The 18281-nt window shown below is 37.9% G+C and overlaps 1 protein-coding gene across 3 annotated transcripts in view; it reads left to right on the top strand.

Annotated features, from left to right (window-relative positions):
* Positions 1 to 18281, top strand: part of SNX13 (sorting nexin 13) — a 161692-nt gene that overhangs the window by 72268 nt on the left and 71143 nt on the right. For all 3 annotated transcript variants that reach the window (XM_049893269.1, XM_049893268.1, XM_049893267.1), the window contains 3 exons: positions 915 to 998; positions 14864 to 15002; positions 15374 to 15462. In XM_049893269.1, the coding sequence (XP_049749226.1) occupies positions 915 to 998; positions 14864 to 15002; positions 15374 to 15462 (312 nt within the window). The remainder of the gene's footprint in view (positions 1 to 914; positions 999 to 14863; positions 15003 to 15373; positions 15463 to 18281) is intronic.

Raw genomic sequence — 18281 nt, 5'->3', positions numbered from 1 at the left:
GTTTCCTTATTTCTGTTCATTTGATATTTATCAGATACCTACTGTGTTTAAGACAATGAGCTTGAGAAGATGGGGAGAGTAAGTATTTTTGAAGATAGATAAATCAGTAGATTAATTGAGCAATCTCTCTCACATACAGAGAATTCTAGATAAGTTGTAGTTTATTAGAGAAGTATACATAATTACATAGACAATGGTAAGTGATAAATGCCATAAATACAGGGCATGAGTATATTTTAAGCATATAAGTGAAAAAGTGTTCATCTGGAATGATGACAATTTATTTAATAGGAGAATTGACTCTACAGTCAGTCCTTGAAGGAAGGGCAGAATTTTAATAGGTAGGAGCATAAACAGCGGCAAAGGATGGGAACGTGTGTTCTGTATTCTAGAGAATGGTGAGTAGATTGTATTAACATATTTATTATTTTATTTTTATTATTTTCTATTAGGAAAAATCTGAAACACAGAAGAGTATAGAGAATAAAACACTAGACAGTTATGCACGAACCGTTCCGATTTAACCAGTGTTAATATTTTACTGTGGTTGCTCTTCTCCCTTAAAGTAACCACTATCCTGAAATTGGTGTGTAGCCTTGCCTTTTCTTCTGTTTTTATACTTTTATTATAGATGTATATGAATCCTCGAACACCACACCTATAGTCCTAAATTCACATAAATACTAACATACAAGAAATATCCTTTGGCTTTTTTTCATTTAACTCTAGTTGTCATTGTGACGTATCCAAGTTGATATGGGTAGCATTAGTTCATTTATTTTAATGTTGGTTATCAAGTTTGACTTTCACATGTACCATACCTTTCTTAACTGCACTGTATTAGTAAATTTGTGTTATGCTATAGATTTGACAAATGTATTAGGTGAATTTTTTTATTTTTACTTTTTTTCCAGGAAATCCTTGCACGAGGAATTCTTCTTCCATTAATAAATCAACTCAGTGATCCTGATTATATTAATCAGTATGTCATATGGATGGTAAGTACTTTGTAAAATTACAACTCTTTTTAAAGATATTTCAAAGGTAAAAATACAATTTGGAGATCAAGGTGATTAAGCAATAATTTATTAAAGAAATTAAGAAAAAGTGTTTCTGAAGATAGCCCTTATATTTCTAATATTTCTGCCTACTAATGTGCTAGCCAGATTCTATTCAAGGTGTCTGTTAATAAGTTAATCTTCCTTAAAATTATAGCACTGCTACTGCTTATTTTGAAAAAGGATATTTCACTGCCTGCACATGTAGATGATGATTTTAAAAGCTACTGTTTGGTTTTAAATACAACTTGTATCTTTTTTTTTTTTTTTTGTGATCTAAACTACTTCAGTAGAATGTACTTCACATTTAGTGGTATAAAATGGCAGGGGTGGGGGCATATGGAGGAGGGGACACTGGACTGAGAATCAGAAGATCCTGTGTTCTAGGCCCGTTTCTCTATGTTGCTTCGTATGTCTATAAGCAGATAACTCAAAAATAGTTTTCTCATCCATCAGGCACATTAAAAGCATGTTTATCAGGATGGATTAAGAATGATTTTTATTACTATTTACATATTTTTATATTTCAGTTTTCCTTTGCTAAAGGGAACATGTATCTATCTTTCCATAGATACGTATTTTCACATTTCTTTTGGGTTAATAATTAGGAGTGAAAATACTGGGTCATAGCGTAAATGTATGTTTAACTTTATAAGAAACTGACAAGTAGTTTTCCAAAGTTGTATCATTTTGCACTTTGACAAGTAGTGTTTGAGAGTTTGGTCACTTCATATTCTCATCAACATTTAATATTGTCAATCTTTTACATTTTAGCTTCTCTTGTAGATGTGAAATGATATTTTATTGTGGTTAACTTGTATTTCCCTGATGACTAATGATATCGAGTATCTTTTCATGTGCTTTTGGCCAATTGTATGTATTTTTGTAAGTGACTTTTAGAGTGTCCATTTTCCCCCCATCTCGTTGTTTATCTTTTTGTTATTGATCTGTAGGAGTGCTCTGTATATTCTTCATACAAGTCCTTTGTCATATATATGTATTGTGAATATTTATCCCTAGCCCGTGGCTTGTTTTTTTCCTTTTAAAATGGGGCCCTTTGATGAGCAGAGCTTTTAAATTTTAGATTTTAATGAAGTCTAATTTGTCAAATTTCTCTTTTATACCTATTGTTTCTTGTGTCTTCTAGAAGAAATCTGTGTACCCAAGGTTACGTAATTATTTGCCTATCCTTGCTTTTAGAAGTTTTATAGTTTTGACTTTTACATTTAGGTCTATAAATCATAATCTCTAATTTTTGCATGTGGGTCGAGGTATACATCGAGGTTCTTTTTTTTCCCCCCTGTATGGACATCTAGTTTTTCTAACATTATTTGTTGAAAAGACTCACCTTTCTCCGTAGAGGAAACCCTGGTGGCGTAGTGGTGAAGTGCTATGGCTGCTAACCAAAAGGTTGGCAGTTCCAATCCACCAGGCGCTCCTTGGAAACTGTGGGGCAGTTCTACTCTGTCCTATAGGGTCGCTATGAGTCGGAATTTACTCGACGGCAACGGGTTTGGTTTTGGTTTTTGGTTCTCCATAGAATTGATTGTCTTGGCACCTTAGGTAAAAAGAAAAAAGTTTACCACTACATGTTTGGGTCTAATTTTGGCCTGTGTTTGTTTCCACTGATCTATTTGTGTATCCTTAAGAAAAGACTACACTTTTTTGATTGCTATAGCTATATAGTAAATCTTGAAATCAAATAGTGTGAGTCCTCCGCATTTGTTCTTTTTCTTCAATATTGTTTTGACTTTTCAGGGTCCTTTACTTTTCCATATAAATTTTATCATTAAGTTTTTTTTTTTATAATAACTTTTATTAAGCTTCAAGTGAACGTTTACAAATCCAATCAGTCTGTCACATATAAGTTTACATACATCTCACTCCCTACTCCCACTTACTCTCCCCGTCTTGAGTCAGCCCTTTCAGTCTCTCCTTTCTTGACAATTTTGCCGGCTTCCCTCTCTCTCTATCCTCCCATCCCCCCTCCAGACAAGAGTTGCCAACACAATCTCAAGTGTACACCTGATATAATTAGCTCACTCTTCATCAGCGTCTCTCTCCCACCCGCTGACCAGTCCCTTTCATGTCTGATGAGTTGTCTTCAGGGATGGTTCCTGTCCTGTGTCAACAGAAGGTCTGGAGAGCATGACCGCCGGGATTCCTCCAGTCTCAGTCAGACCATTAAGTTTGGTCTTCTTATGAGAATTTGGGGTCTGCATCCCACTGCTCTCCTGCTCCCTCAGGGGTCCTCTGCTGAGCTCCCTGTCAGGGCAGTCATCGATTGTGGCCGGGCACCAACTAGTTCTTCTGGTCTCAGGATGATGTAGGTCTCTGGTTCATGTGGCCCTTTCTGTCTCTTGGGCTCTTAGTTGTCATGTGGGCTTGGTGTTCTTCATTTTCCTTTGCTCCAGGTGGGTTGAGACCTATTGCTGCATCTTAGATGGCTGCTTGTTAGCATTTAAGACCCCAGACGCCACATTTCAAAGTGGGATGCAGAATGATTTCATAATAGAATTATTTTGCCAATTGACTTAGAAGTCCCCGCAAACCATGTTCCCCAGACCCCCGCGCTTGCTCCGCTGAGCTTTGAAGCATTCATTTTATCCCGGAAACTTCTTTGCTTTTGGTCCAGTCCAATTGAGCTGACCTTCCATGTATTGAGTGTTGTCTTTCCCTTCACCTAAAGCAGTTCTTATCTACTGATTAATCAATAAAAAAACCCTCTCCCACCCTCCCTCCCTCCCCGCCTCGTAACCACAAAAGTATGTGTTCTTCTCAGGTTTACTATTTCTCAAGATCTTATAATAGTGGTCTTATACAGTATTTGTCCTTTTGCCTCTGACTCATTTCGCTCAGCATAATGCCTTCCAGGTTCCTCCATGTTATGAAATGTTTCAGAGATTCGTCACTGTTCTTTATCGATGCGTAGTATTCCATTGTGTGAATATACCACAATTTATTTACCCATTCATCCGTTGATGGACACCTTGGTTGCTTCCAACTTTTTGCTATTGTAAACAGAGCTGCAATAAACATGGGTGTGCATATATCTGTTTGTATGAAGGCTCTTGTATCTCTAGGGTATATTCCGAGGAGTGGGATTTCTGGGTTGTATGGTAGTTCTATTTCTAACTGTTTAAGATAACGCCAGATAGATTTCCAAAGTGGTTGTACCATTTTACATTCCCACCAGCAGTGTATGAGAGTTCCAATCTCTCCGCAGCCTCTCCAACATTTATTATTTTGTGTTTTTTGGATTAATGCCAGCCTTGCTGGTGTGAGATGGAATCTCATCGTAGTTTTAATTTGCATTTCTCTAATGGCTAATGATCGAGAGCATTTTCTCATGTATCTGTTGGCTGCCTGAATATCTTCTTTAGAGAAATGTGTGTTCATATCCTTTGCCCACTTCTTGATTGGGTTGTTTGTCTTTTTGTGGTTGAGTTTTGACAGAATCATGTAGATTTTAGAGATCAGGCGCTGGTCGGAGATGTCATAGCTGAAAATTCTTTCCCAATCTGTAGGTGGTCTTTTTACTCTTTTGGTGAAGTCTTTAGATGAGCATAGGTGTTTGATTTTTAGGAGCTCCCAGTTATCGGGTTTCTCTTCATCATTTTTGGTAATGTTTTGTATTCTGTTTATACCTTGTATTAGGGCTCCTAGGGTTGTCCCAATTTTTTCTTCCATGATCTTTATCGTTTTAGTCTTTATGTTTAGGTCTTTGATCCACTTGGAGTTAGTTTTTGTGCATGGTGTGAGGTATGGGTCCTGTTTCATTTTTTTGCAAATGGATATCCAGTTATGCCAGCACCATTTGTTAAAGAGGCTGTCTTTTCCCCAGTTAATTGACACTGGTCCTTTGTCAAATATCAGCTGCTCATACGTGGATGGATCTATGTCTGGGTTCTCAATTCTGTTCCATTGGTCTATGTGACTGTTGTTGTACCAATACCAGGCTGTTTTGACTACTGTGGCTGTATAATAGGTTCTGAAGTCAGGTAAGGTGAGGCCTCCCACTTTCTTCTTCTTTTTCAGTAGTGCTTTGCTTATCCGGGGCTTTTTTCCCTTCCATATGAAATTGGTGATTTGTTTCTCTATCCCCTTAAAATATGACATTGGAATTTGGATCGGAAGTGCGTTAAATGTATAGATGGCTTTTGGTAGAATAGACATTTTTACTATGTTAAGTCTTCCTATCCATGAGCAAGGTATGTTTTTCCACTTAAGTATGTCCTTTTGAATTTCTTGTAGTAGAGCTTTGTAGTTTTCTTTGTATAGGTCTTTTACATCCTTGGTAAGATTTATTCCTAAGTATCTTATCTTCTTGGGGGCTACCGTGAATGGTATTGATTTGGTTATTTCCTCTTCGGTGTTCTTTTTGTTGATGTAGAGGAATCCAAGTGATTTTTGTATGTTTATTTTATAACCTGAGACTCTGCCAAACTCTTCTATTAGTTTCAGTAGTTTTCTGGAGGATTCCTTAGGGTTTTCTGTGTATATAATCATGTCATCTGCAAATAGTGATAACTTTACTTCTTCCTTGCCAATCCGGATACCTTTTATTTCTTTGTCTAGCCTGATTGCCCTGGCTAAGACTTCCAACACGATGTTGAATAAGAGCGGTGATAAAGGGCATCCTTGTCTGGTTCCCGCTCTCAAGGGAAATGCTTTCAGGTTCTCTCCATTTAGAGTGATATTGGCTGTTGGCTTTGCATAGATGCCCTTTATTATGTTGAGGAATTTTCCTTCAATTCCTATTTTGGTAAGAGTTTTTATCATAAATGGGTGTTGGACTTTGTCAAATGCCTTTTCTGCATCAATTGATAAGATCATGTGGTTTTTGTCTTTTGTTTTATTTATGTGATGGATTACATTAATGGTTTTTCTGATATTAAACCAGCCTTGCATACCTGGTATAAATCCCACTTGATCATGGTGAATTATTTTTTTGATGTGTTGTTGGATTCTATTGGCTAGAATTTTGTTGAGGATTTTTGCATCAATGTTCATGAGGGATATAGGTCTATAATTTTCTTTTTTTGTAATGTCTTTACCTGGTTTTGGTATCAGGGAGATGGTGGCTTCATAGAATGAGTTGGGTAGTATTCCGTCATTTTCTATGCTTTGGAATACCTTTAGTAGTAGTGGTGTTAACTCTTCTCTGAAAATTTGGTAGAACTCTGCAGTGAAGCCGTCCGGGCCAGGACTTTTTTTTGTTGGGAGTTTTTTGATTACCGTTTCAATCTCTTTTTTTGTTATGGGTCTATTTAGTTGTTCTGCTTCTGAATGTGTTAGTTTAGGTAGGTAGTGTTTTTCAAGGAATTCATCCATTTCTTCTAGGTTTTCAAATTTGTTAGAGTACAATTTTTCATAATAATCTGAAATGATTCTTTTAATTTCATTTGGTTCTGTTGTGATGTGGTCCTTCTCATTTCTTATTCGGGTTATTTGTTTCCTTTCCTGTATTTCTTTAGTCAGTCTAGCCAATGGTTTATCAATTTTGTTAATTTTTTCAAAGAACCAGCTTTTGGCTTTGTTAATTCTTTCAATTGTTTTTCTGTTCTCTAATTCATTTAGTTCAGCTCTAATTTTTATTATTTGTTTTCTTCTGGTGCCTGATGGATTCTTTTGTTGCTCACTTTCTATTTGTTCAAGTTGTAGGGACAGTTCTCTGATTTTGGCTCTTTCTTCTTTTTGTATGTGTGCATTTATTGATATAAATTGACCTCTGAGCACTGCTTTTGCTGTGTCCCAGAGGTTTTGATAGGAAGTATTTTCATTCTCGTTGCTGTCTATGAATTTCCTTATTCCCTCCTTGATGTCTTCTATAACCCAGTCTTTTTTCAGGAGGGTATTGTTCATTTTCCAAGTATTTGATTTCTTTTCCCTCGTTCTTCTGTTATTGATCTCTAGTTTTATTGCCTTGTGGTCTGAGAAGATGCTTTGTAATATTTCGATGTTTTGGACTCTGCAAAGGTTTGTTTTATGACCTAATATGTGGTCTATTCTAGAGAATGTTCCATGTGCGCTAGAAAAAAAAGTATATTTTGCAGCAGTTGGGTGGAGAGTTCTGTATAAGTCAATGAGGTCAAGTTGGTTGATTGTTGTAATTAGATCTTCCGTGTCTCTGTTGAGCTTCTTACTGGATGTCCTGTCCTTCTCTGAAAGGGGTGTGTTGAAGTCTCCTACTATAATTGTGGAGGTATCTATCTCGCTTTTCAGTTCTGTTAAAATTTGATTTATATATCTTGCAGCCCTGTCATTGGGTGCGTAAATATTTAATATGGTTATGTCTTCCTGGTCAATTGTCCCTTTTATCATTATATAGTGTCCTTCTTTATCCTTTGTGGTGGATTTAAGTCTAAAGTCTATTTTGTCAGAAATTAATATTGCTACTCCTCTTCTTTTTTGCTTATTGTTTGCTTGATATACTTTTTTCCATCCTTTGAGTTTTAGTTTGTTTGTGTCTCTAAGTCTAAGGTGTGTCTCTTGTAGGCAGCATATAGATGGATCGTGTTTCTTTATCCAGTCTGTGACTCTCTGTCTCTTTATTGGTGCATTTAGTCCATTTACATTCAGGGTAATTATAGATAAATAAGTTTTTAGTGCTGTCATTTTGATGCCTTTTTATGTGTGTTGTTGACAATTTCATTTTTCCACATACTTTTTTGTACTGAGGCTTTTTTCTTAGTAAATTGTGAGATCCTCACTTTCATAGTGTTTGACTTTATGTTAGTTGAGTCGTTACGTTTTTCTTGGTTTTTGTCTTGAGTTATAGAGTTGTTATACCTTTTTGTGGTTACCTCATTATATACCCCTATTTTTCTAAGTAAAAACCTAACTTGTATTGTTCTATATCGCCTTGTATCACTCTCCATATGGCAGTTCAATGCCTCCTGTATTTAGTCCCTCTTTTTGATTATTGTGATCTTTTACCTATTGACTTCCATGATTCCCTGTTATGTGTATTTTTTTTAATTAATCTTAATTTGTTTGTTTTTGTGCTTTCCCTATTTGAGTTGATATCAGGACGTTCTGTTTTGTGACCTTGTGTTGTGCTGATATCTGATATTATTGGTTCTCTGACCAAACAATATCCTTTAGTATTTCTTGTAGCTTTGGTTTGGTTTTTGCAAATTCTCTAAACTTGTGTTTGTCTGTAAATATCTTAATTTCGCCTTCATATTTCAGAGAGAGTTTTGCTGGATATATGATCCTTGGTTGGCAGTTCTTCTCCTTCAGTGTTCTGTATATGTCGTCCCATTCCCTTCTTGCCTGCATGGTTTCTGCTGAGTAGTCAGAACATATTCTTATTGATTCTCCCTTGAAGGAAACCTTTCTTTTCTCCCTGGCTGCTTTTAAAATTTTCTGTTTATCTTTGGTTTTGGTGAGTTTGATGATAATATGTCTTGGTGTTTTTCTTTTTGGATCGATCTTAAATGGGGTTCGATGAGCATCTTGGATAGATATCCTTTCGTCTTTCATGATGTCAGGGAAGTTTTCTGTCAGAAGTTCTTCAACTATTTTCTCTGTGTTTTCTGTCCCCCCTCCCTGTTCTGGGACTCCAATCACCCGCAGGTTATCCTTCTTGATAGAGTCCCACATAATTCTTAGGGTTTCTTCATTTTTTTTAATTCTTTTATCTGATTTTTTTTCAGCTATGTTGGTGTTGATTCCCTGGTCCTCCAGATGTCCCAGTCTGCATTCTAATTGCTCGAGTCTGCTCCTCTGACTTCCTAGTGTGTTGTCTAATTCTGTTATTTTATTGTTAATCTTTTGGATTTCTACATGTTGTCTCTCTATGGATTCTTGCAACTTATTAATTTTTCCAGTATGTTCTTGAATAATCTTTTTGAGTTCTTCAACAGTTTTATCAGTGTGTTCCTTGGCTTTTTCTGCAGTTATCCTAATTTCATTTGTGATATCATTAAGCATTCTGTAAATTAGTTTTTTATATTCTGTATCTGATAATTCCAAAATTGTATCTTCATTTGGGAAAGATTTTGATTCTTTTGTTTGGGGAGTTGGAGAAGCTGTCACGGTCTGCTTCTTTAAGTGGTTTGATATGGATTGTTGTCTCCGAGCCATCACTGGGAAACTAGTTTTTCCAGGAAATCCGCTAAAAAAAAACTGCAGTCAGATCCCTATCAGAGTTCTCCCTCTGGCTCAGGCTATTCAGATGTTAATGAAGCCGCCTGGGGAGGGTGGGGGAGGGAACAGAGAGATAGGAGAGTAGCACCTCAGAATATAGCCAGAGTTGCTTGTCTTGCTTGGAAAGACTATTATATCTGAGATTCCCGCGGGCGCGTCGCCTATGTGTGCTGTCTGTGTGGAGATTGCCCCCGGGGGGTCTGGCCCGCTGGAGTCACGGTCAGATCCTCCGCTTCCAGCCCCACGCCCAGCGTCAAGGCTCCCCTACTGGGACTGTGCACTCTCGACTCCAAAATCAGTCGCTGCCTCCCGGGGACTTCTCGTCCCTCCAGCCGCGTGGCCGTGCCGCCCCCGTGAACCAGGTGGGCCCCCTCCCGGGGTTAGTTCAGATGGGTGGAGTAGCTCCCCGTGCTTGTGCCACGACCGAGTGTCCCGGCTGGAACGCTGTTCTCCCCGCTCCAATACCAGTTGCTGCCTCCCGGGGACTTCTCCTACCGGCTGCGTCCCACGCCGCCCGCGCGACCCGGATGGTCACCTTCCCGGGGTTAGTTCAGGGGTTGGAGCAACTCTCCGTGTTTATGGCATACCTGCGTGCAGTCCAAATCCCTGTGGGACGGTTCCCCGGCTCGGGTGCTGCTCTTTCTGCTCCAAGATCAGTCACTGCCTCCCGGGGACTTCTCCTAACGGCTGCGTCCCACGCCGCCCGTGGAACCGGCTAGTCCCCCTCCCGGGGTTAGTTCAGGGGGGTGGAGCAGGTCTCTGTGCTTGTGCCGTACCTGACTGGTATGCTGGCTCCAGGCTCTGGAAACAATCGCTGCTTCCCCGTATTACTTCGTTCTCCGTCTCTAAATCTGTGTTTGTTGTTCAGGGTTCGTAGATTGTTATGTATGTGATCGATTCACTTGTTTTTCCGCGTCTTTGTTGTAAGAGGGATCCGAGGTAGCGTCTGCCTAGTCCGCCATCTTGGCTCCGCCTTATCTATCATTAAGTTTTGATATCTACTAAAAACCTGTGAGAACTTTGATTATGATTGCATTGACTTTATAGACAGCCTAACAATATTGAGTCTTTTGATCCAGGAACATGATAATTCTCTCCATTTACTTATGTTTTCTTTCTTTTCTCTCAGCAGTGTTTTGTAGTTCTAGTGTACAGGTCTTGCAAATCTGTTGTCAAATTTTTTTCTAAGTATTTTGTGTTTTTTGATGCCATTATAAATGTGATTAAATTTTTTCACTTTGCTAATTTATGTGCTAGTGTATAAGGAGGCCTGGTGGCACAGTGGCTAAGTTAAGCACTTGGCTGCTAACTGAAAGATAGTTTGAACCCACCAGCTCCTCTGCGGGAACAAGACGTGGCAATCTGCTTCTGTAAAGATTATAGACTTGGAAATACCGTGGGGCATTTGTGCTCTGTTCTCGCTATAAGTCATAATTGACTCAATGGCAGCAGGTTTGGTTATGGGTTTGGTGCTAGTATGTAGATGTAGAATAGAATTTTTTTTTTTTTTTCTGGAGAGAAAATATATTTTTTTAATTAGGGAAATCAGAAGGTCCTAATTCTACTCCAAAAAGAGTGAATAAAGAAAGCAAAAGAAAGAAAATGATCCAGGAAGTAATAATGTTTGTCAAAACTCAATGACTTGAGATTTCAGAATACAGTGGGCTGGCAGGTACCCAACTCTTAGTTCCTGTGATGTCTGAGAAGACCAGGGATGAGGAGGTCCCAATGGTGTCCAAGAGAGAAAATAAGTCACATACAAAGAATGAAGAGTCAGAATGGCATCAGACCTTTCACTAACAACCTGGGATGCTTAGAAGACTGGTAGAATTGTATTTAAAGTTTAGAGGAAAAATGTTATTGTTAGGTGCTGTCAAGTTGATTCATACTCACAGTGACCTATATAGAACAGAATGAAACACTGCCCAGTCCTGTGCCATCCTCACAATCGGTTCTATATTTGAGCCCGTTATTGAAGCCACTGTGTCAGTCCATCTCATTGAAGGTCTTCCTCTTTTTTGTTTACCCTCTTCCTGGACAGCATCATGTCCGTTTCCAGTGGCTTGTCCCTTCTGATAACATGTCCAAAGTATGTGTGACTGTCTTGCCATCCTTGATTATAAGGAACGTTCTGGCTATACTTCTTCCAAGACAGATATTTTCATCCTTCGGGCAGTCCATAGTATCTTCTGTATTCTTTGCCAACATCATAATTCAAAGGCATCCGTTCTTCTTCAGTTGTCCTTATTCATTGTCCAGTTTTCATGCATATGAGGTGATTGAAAACACTGTGGCTTGGGTCAGTTGCATCTTAGTCCTTAAAGTGACATCTTTGCTTTTGTGTTAAAAAGAGATCTTTTGGCACAGATTTGTCCAATGCATTATGTCATTTGATTTCTTGACTGCTGTATTCATGGGTTTTGATTGTGGATCTAAGTAAAAGGATACTTGGTAACTTCAGTATTTTCTCCATTTGTCATGATGTTGCTTATTGGTCTGTTTGTGAGGATTTTTGTTTTCTTCATGATAAGATGTAATCCATACTGAAAGCTGTAGTCTTTAATCTTCATTGGTAAGTGCTTCATGTCCTCTTCACTTTCAGCAAGCAAGGTTGTGTCATCTCAATATCAGAGATGGTTAATTAGCCTTCCTCCAATTCTGATGCTGCATTCTTCTCATATAGTCCAACTTATTGGTTGCTCAAGAAGAAAGATGACTCAGCTTCAAGTTTCACACCCAGCCAAAAATCAAGTTTCAGAGTAGAATTAAGACATCTTTATGTATGTAAGGACTCAAACGTAGTCCCCCACACTCTTTCTTAGGAAAGATGTCCTTTGGCAAAATGAGGTGGGAGTCCAAGAGAGGAAGCCCTGGAGTGCAAAGCATAGGACACTGACAGGAGAGGGGTCAAGGGGAGCTCATCCTGCCTGGATGAGGCCAGACTTGAGGGACTGTAGAGGCAAACACCCAATGTCCAGACAACAGAAAGGTACTAGTTAGACCAGCTGGGCTATTTAGGGGAAGAGCTAATATGTAGAAAACTAAACAAATGAAAAAAGAGACAATTAACTCTAGTTAAAACAAAATAACTTATGCCAGAGAGGGAAAAAAGTTATAGTATACAACTTAGTTCAGCAGTAAGCAATTTTTATATATTCACAATAATGAAATCATTATTGATTTAGCCAAATTGTTAAACTGCTTATGAGGGGAAGGGGAAGTAGGCAGAGCAGGAGATACTGGTGTTAAAAAGCCAAAAAACCCCTTGCCGTCGAGTTCATTCCAGCTCACAGTGACCCTATAGGACAGAGTAGAACTGCCCCATATGTTTTTGAAGGAGCAGTGGTGGATTTGAACTTCTGACCTTTGGGTTAGCAGTTTTCAACCACTGCACAGCCAGGGACACTGGTGTAGTGGAGGTAAATCCTCAATTAAGAGTAATCAAGAAATGACAATAGAAGTATATTCTTGAGAAAATTGAAGGGAAATATTGGAAAAAACAGCTTGAAGCATTGAAAAAGAGTTGCCTCTGGATGGAGCAGCATGGGCAGTGACCTACTGGTGTTCCCTATAAGTTTTCAAGCAGGATTTAACCTTTTGAACTTCCATGGTGGGTACTGGAATGGACTTACCAAAAACCACTCCCATTTCACCTGACCCCCCTTGAATAGCAGCAAGGAAGCTTGGACACTTGACCCCACATCCCTCATTCTGGCATATCTAGGATGTTGCTGTGTGCCATCGAGTCGATTTCAACTCATAGCAAACCCATGTGACAGAGTAGAACTGCCCCATAAATTTTTCTTGGCTGCAATCTTTATAGAAGCAATTCACCAGGACTTTCTCCCATGAGAATAGATTTTTTATTTATCGATCTTGTATTTTTGCAACCTCTATGAGTGTATGTATTAGTTCTGACAGTTTCTGGTAGTTAAAATCTGTATGATTGTAGGTTTGTCTATTGCTTCCTTTAGGTTTGTGTTTTGAAGCTTTATTAGTAGGCTCATACACATTTATGATAATTAGGTCTTTTTGGTGATTTGACTTTTCTATCATTATGAAATGACCCACTTCATCTCTGGACATACTACTTACCTTGAGGCCTGCTTTGTTTTGATAGAGCCACACTAGCATTTTTATGCTTACTATTTCCATGATTTATCTTTTTTCCGTTTTCCTTTCTTAACTGGCATCTTTAATTTTAAAGCCTTGTGGGTTTCCTTGTAAACAGCATATAATTGGGTCTTGCTTTTTTTTTTTTTTTTAGCCTAATAAGCTGTTTTTCAATGGGAGTATTTAGTCCATTTACGTTTAATATATATATATTGGTACGATTTAGGTATACCATTTTGGTACTTGCTTTCTTTTAACATTTTTGTGTAGTTCTTTGGTCTCCTTTCCTGCTTTCTGTAAAATTAATTGAATAGTTTTTAGTATTCTTTTTTAATTACTCAAATGGCTTTGAGCTATACATCATCATCATCATTGTTATTGTTGTTATTATTACTAGTTTAGTGGTTCCTCTAGGGATTACAGTGTCCCTCCTTAATTTGTCATCGTCTGCTTAGAGGCAGTACTTTACCACTTTATATAAAATATAAAGAACCTTGCCACAGGATTATTTTAGTTAAACTCCTCTCTTTTGTGCTTTTATCATCATATATCTTATATCTTCATACATAATATATCCCACAATGCACCATTGCTTTTTTTGCATTAAACAGTTGTCCGTTGGAGAAACTAAGAATAGGAGAAAAATAGTATTTTACACTTACCAACGTATTTAGCATTTTCAATCCTTCTTGTAGATACAAGTTTCCCCTTGTCATTTCCCTTCGTTCTGAAGAACTTCCTTCAGCGTTCTCTGTATTGTAGGTGTGCTGGTGATAAATTCTCTCAGCTTCTGATGATCTGAAAATACGTTCCACTGTACATTTTGAAGGATATTTTTATTGGCTGTACTTCTGGGTTGATAGTTTTAGCACTTTGAAAAGTACTTTATTTTTTTCCTGTCTCCCCTGTTTCTAATAAGTCAACTGCATTTGTTTCTTTGATCCCTGCATGTAATGTGTCTTTTTTTCCTCTGGCCACTTTCAAGATTTTCTCTTCATGTTTGCTTTGATTATGATATGACTAGGTGTTATTTTCTTTTTATTTATCCCATTTAATGTTCTCCGAGCTTTTTTGATCTTCAAGTTAAAGTTAAGACATCTCTGTCCCCTCTTTTAGGACTCCAGTTATACATGTAAGTTGGATGTTAGTACTGTCCCATGTGTCACTGAAATTCAGTTCCTTTTTTTCCCTTCATTTTTAGTCCTCTTTTAAGTCACTAGAAGTGGAACCTTAAATGCATTTGTTGCTTATGTTTGAATAAGCAGTACATATATATATCATCTCTAGCCATCATGACTTCCCTTGCTATCACCAAAGATTCTGAGTATGCTTCTGTACGCTAGCATGCTATATATTTATTTTGTCTTGCTTATAGTCTGCAGTCTACTAGAATATAAGCCCGTAAATATAGGGATTATCATTTGTTTTGGTACAGGCACCGGGGATATAGTGAATACTGCCTGACACGTAATAGGCACTCATGATTCTATTTTCCTCTTAATGAATGAGTTCCACCTTTTTAAAAATTTTATTTTCAGATCCGTGATTCTAACTGCAACTATGAGGCCTTTATGAACATTATTAAATTAAGTGACAATATTGGAGAACTAGAAGCAGTCAGAGATAAGGCATCAGAAGAATTACAGTATCTTAGATCTCTAGATACAGCTGGAGATGGTAAGTATTTTATATAAGTACGAGGCTGTTTTCTTTCTTAAATGATAACTATATCTTCAAATGAAATTTTGATTGACTAAAATATCATTTGATGCTATTGTTTTCACCTTAACTAAATATTCCTTATTATGTTAACATATGCTAAGAATAAAGCATTATTGTGTTCTGAATATGAGACTACTAGTGTTGCAGTGATCCGTACAGTAAAAATAATTGACATGGTTTAATTAAGTAATTTAACTGTGTAATTTCACATCACTTCTTTTATTGCTCTGTTCATCGATTATTATGTTAAATTAGAGTAAATACATGTTTAAAGTATTTCACAAATAACATTACCACCTTCTAATTCGTAATCAATTTGTGTTTAGATATCAACACTATCAAAAATCAAATAAATAGCCTGTTATTTGTAAAGAAAGTATGTGACTCAAGAATACAGCGGTTGCAGTCAGGCAAAGTAAGTAAAAGTACTTTTGAATTAATATTTAGTTGTAAATACTTTCAATTAATTAAAATGCTTAGTAAATTCCAAGAAGTAGGACCTTAATCAATGTCATACTCTACAAAAAGCCTATCAGAAAGTTTTCTCTTACACAATATAATAAATGTACGTTAAACCAAACTAAAAAGATTAAAAACACTGCCTGAAAATGCTAAAATAATTTAAGATCTTATCCCTTTATTTATTTATTCTATCAGTCATTCAACATTAGTTGAATTTTGTGATGAAGGCATTGCTTTAGGTAGACGAAATATGCAAAATCTCTCACGGAGTTTATATTTTAGTTGCAGAGCCAGAAAATAAACTAATAAGAAAATTTATGTATAATGTCAAGTAGTAATATCTGCTATGAAAAAAAAGTAAGGTAAGGGAAATCAAGAAGTATTTTAGGTAGGCGCTGAGAGATTTGATGACATTTGAGCATAGTGAGAGCTGAAGACCGTGAAGGAGCTAGTTCTGTGATGTTCTTGGAACAATTTTTCAGGCAGAGGTGAGAGCAAATGCAAAGGCCCCAGAGTAGGAACCATGCTTAGTGACTTAGAGAATAGTATTGAGTTCATTGTGGCTGGTATGGGATAAATGATAGGGATTGTGGTGGGAATGACATTTAAGAGGAACTTAGGAGTTAAATCGTGTATGGTCTCACTGGCCATGGTAAGGTTTTTATTTTATCCTAAGTGTGATGGGAATCTGTTAGAGATTTAACCCAGCAAGTGACATAATCTGACATATGATCATGTTGGCTGTTTGTGAAGAATAGACTGTGGTGGGGTGATGAGGGTGAGAATGGAAACTGGGAGACCACTTACAAGACTACTGCTCTAGTTTAGGTAAGATATGACCATGGATGTTGTAAGACGTGCCTGGAGACCTGAAATACGTAGTGCTAATAAGAATTGCTGATTTATTGGCTGTAAGGTGAGAAAGAAAAAAAGGAGTCAAGGATAATTCCAAGGTTATTGGCTTGACCAAGTGCATAAATAGGTATGTCATTTACTATGATGAGTAAAACTGAGGGAGGAGGAGGTTTGGAAGAGAGAATCAAGGTTTGGATATTTTAGTTTGAGACCTTTCTTAGACATCAAGTAAAAATGCTAATTGGTAATCTTGAGTTCAAAGGAAAGGTTAGGGCTAGAGATAAACTTTGAGAATCTTCAGGACTATCAGATATTTATTTAAAGTTAAGAGACCGAACGAGGAGACCGAATGAGGTTATCTAAAAGAGAGAACGTAGGTGGAGAATATACCAAGGACTTAGTCCTGAGGCACTTCAGTGGCTAGAGTTTAGGGCAAGGTAGAGGATCCAACCAAAGACATAAAGAGAGTAAGTGGCTAGAGAGATTGAAGGAAAACCTGGGAGTAGGATATCCTAATGGAAGCCAAGACTAAAAAGTGTTTAAAGAAAGTGCAAGAGGACAGGTATGTCAAACGCTACTGAGAAGTTGAGTGAGATGAAGACAATTGACCATTGGTTTTGCCACTGTGGATATTATTGGTGATCTGATGAGATGAGAGCAGCTTCAGTGGAGTGGCAGAGAGAACTCTGGGTTGAAGTCAGTTCCAGGAGAGAATGAGAAGAGATAAATTAGAGATAGTAATTACAGATAGCTCTTAGAAGTACTATTACTATACAAGGGAGCAGAGATTTGGTGCTTTAAAATGGGAAAAAGATTTTTTTTACTACCTTTGGTTTTTCATGTAATCACATTGTTTCTGCTGGTTTCTATTTTGAAAATATTTGACTCTCGAGTCTTGTAATTTTGCAACCTAAGTTACTTAAGGAATATAAAACCTGTTTTTAAAAATCTACAGTGTAGCTTGCTAGATCTATTATCACTTAACTGAAAGTTACTTGAGGCCCCTATTTGTCCGTGCCTGCCTGTTTTTGTGCCTATGTGTGTTCCGTTAATGGTATTTTAAAACTAGTTTATATGCCCATCCCATGGGCATATAAACAAAGGTCTTACGCTGGGTTATCTAGAGAAGCAAAACCAGAGAGAGAGAGAGAGATACTAATTTCAAGAAAATGGCTCATGCAGTTGTAGAGACTGGCAAGTCCCAAGTCTGTGGATCAGGCATCGGGCTTCAAGCTGGTGGCTTCTTCTGACTCATGTAGCTGCAGGGTCTGATGAACAGAAGATCAGCAGATCAGACAGTAGGCTGCTGGGTAGCAGGCTGTGGAGGCTGACAAATCCCAAGATCAGCAGGCAGAATGGCAGACTGCTGTCTCAAGTTCCAAGAACTGGAGATCAGATGATGATGAGCTGGATGCAGGACCCACAGCTAGCAAAATCCAGTGAGCTTTGCCAGAACATCCTCAGGCCACACTCCCAAGGAAACTCCCCTTACAACTGATTGGCTGATCACATCAAATCACATCATGGAGGTGACTACATTATATCACAGAATGGAGGATAACTACATCATTACATAGCCGCCAAATTATGTATGAGGTCATGGTATTTTCAGTCACCTCATATGCATGTGAAAGCTGGACGGGGAATAAAGAAGACCAAAGAATTAATGCCTTTGAATTATGGTGTTGGTGGAGAATACTGACTATACCATGGACTTCCAGAAGAACAAACAAATCTCCCTTGGAAGAAGTACAGCCAGAATGCTCCTTAGAAGTGAGGATGGTGAAACTTCGTCTCTTGTACTTTGAACATGTTGCCAAAAGGGACCAGTCCCTGGAGAAGGACATCATGGTTTGTAAAGTAGAGGGTCAGCACAAAACAAGACGACCCGCAAAGAGATGAATTGACACAGTGGCT

This window comes from Elephas maximus, chromosome 8 (assembly GCF_024166365.1).
Source record: "Elephas maximus indicus isolate mEleMax1 chromosome 8, mEleMax1 primary haplotype, whole genome shotgun sequence".
In the NCBI taxonomy this organism is placed as follows: Eukaryota; Metazoa; Chordata; class Mammalia; order Proboscidea; family Elephantidae; genus Elephas; species Elephas maximus.
The sequence above is the reverse complement of the archived record's forward strand: the minus strand, read 5'-3'. Positions and strand labels throughout refer to the sequence as shown.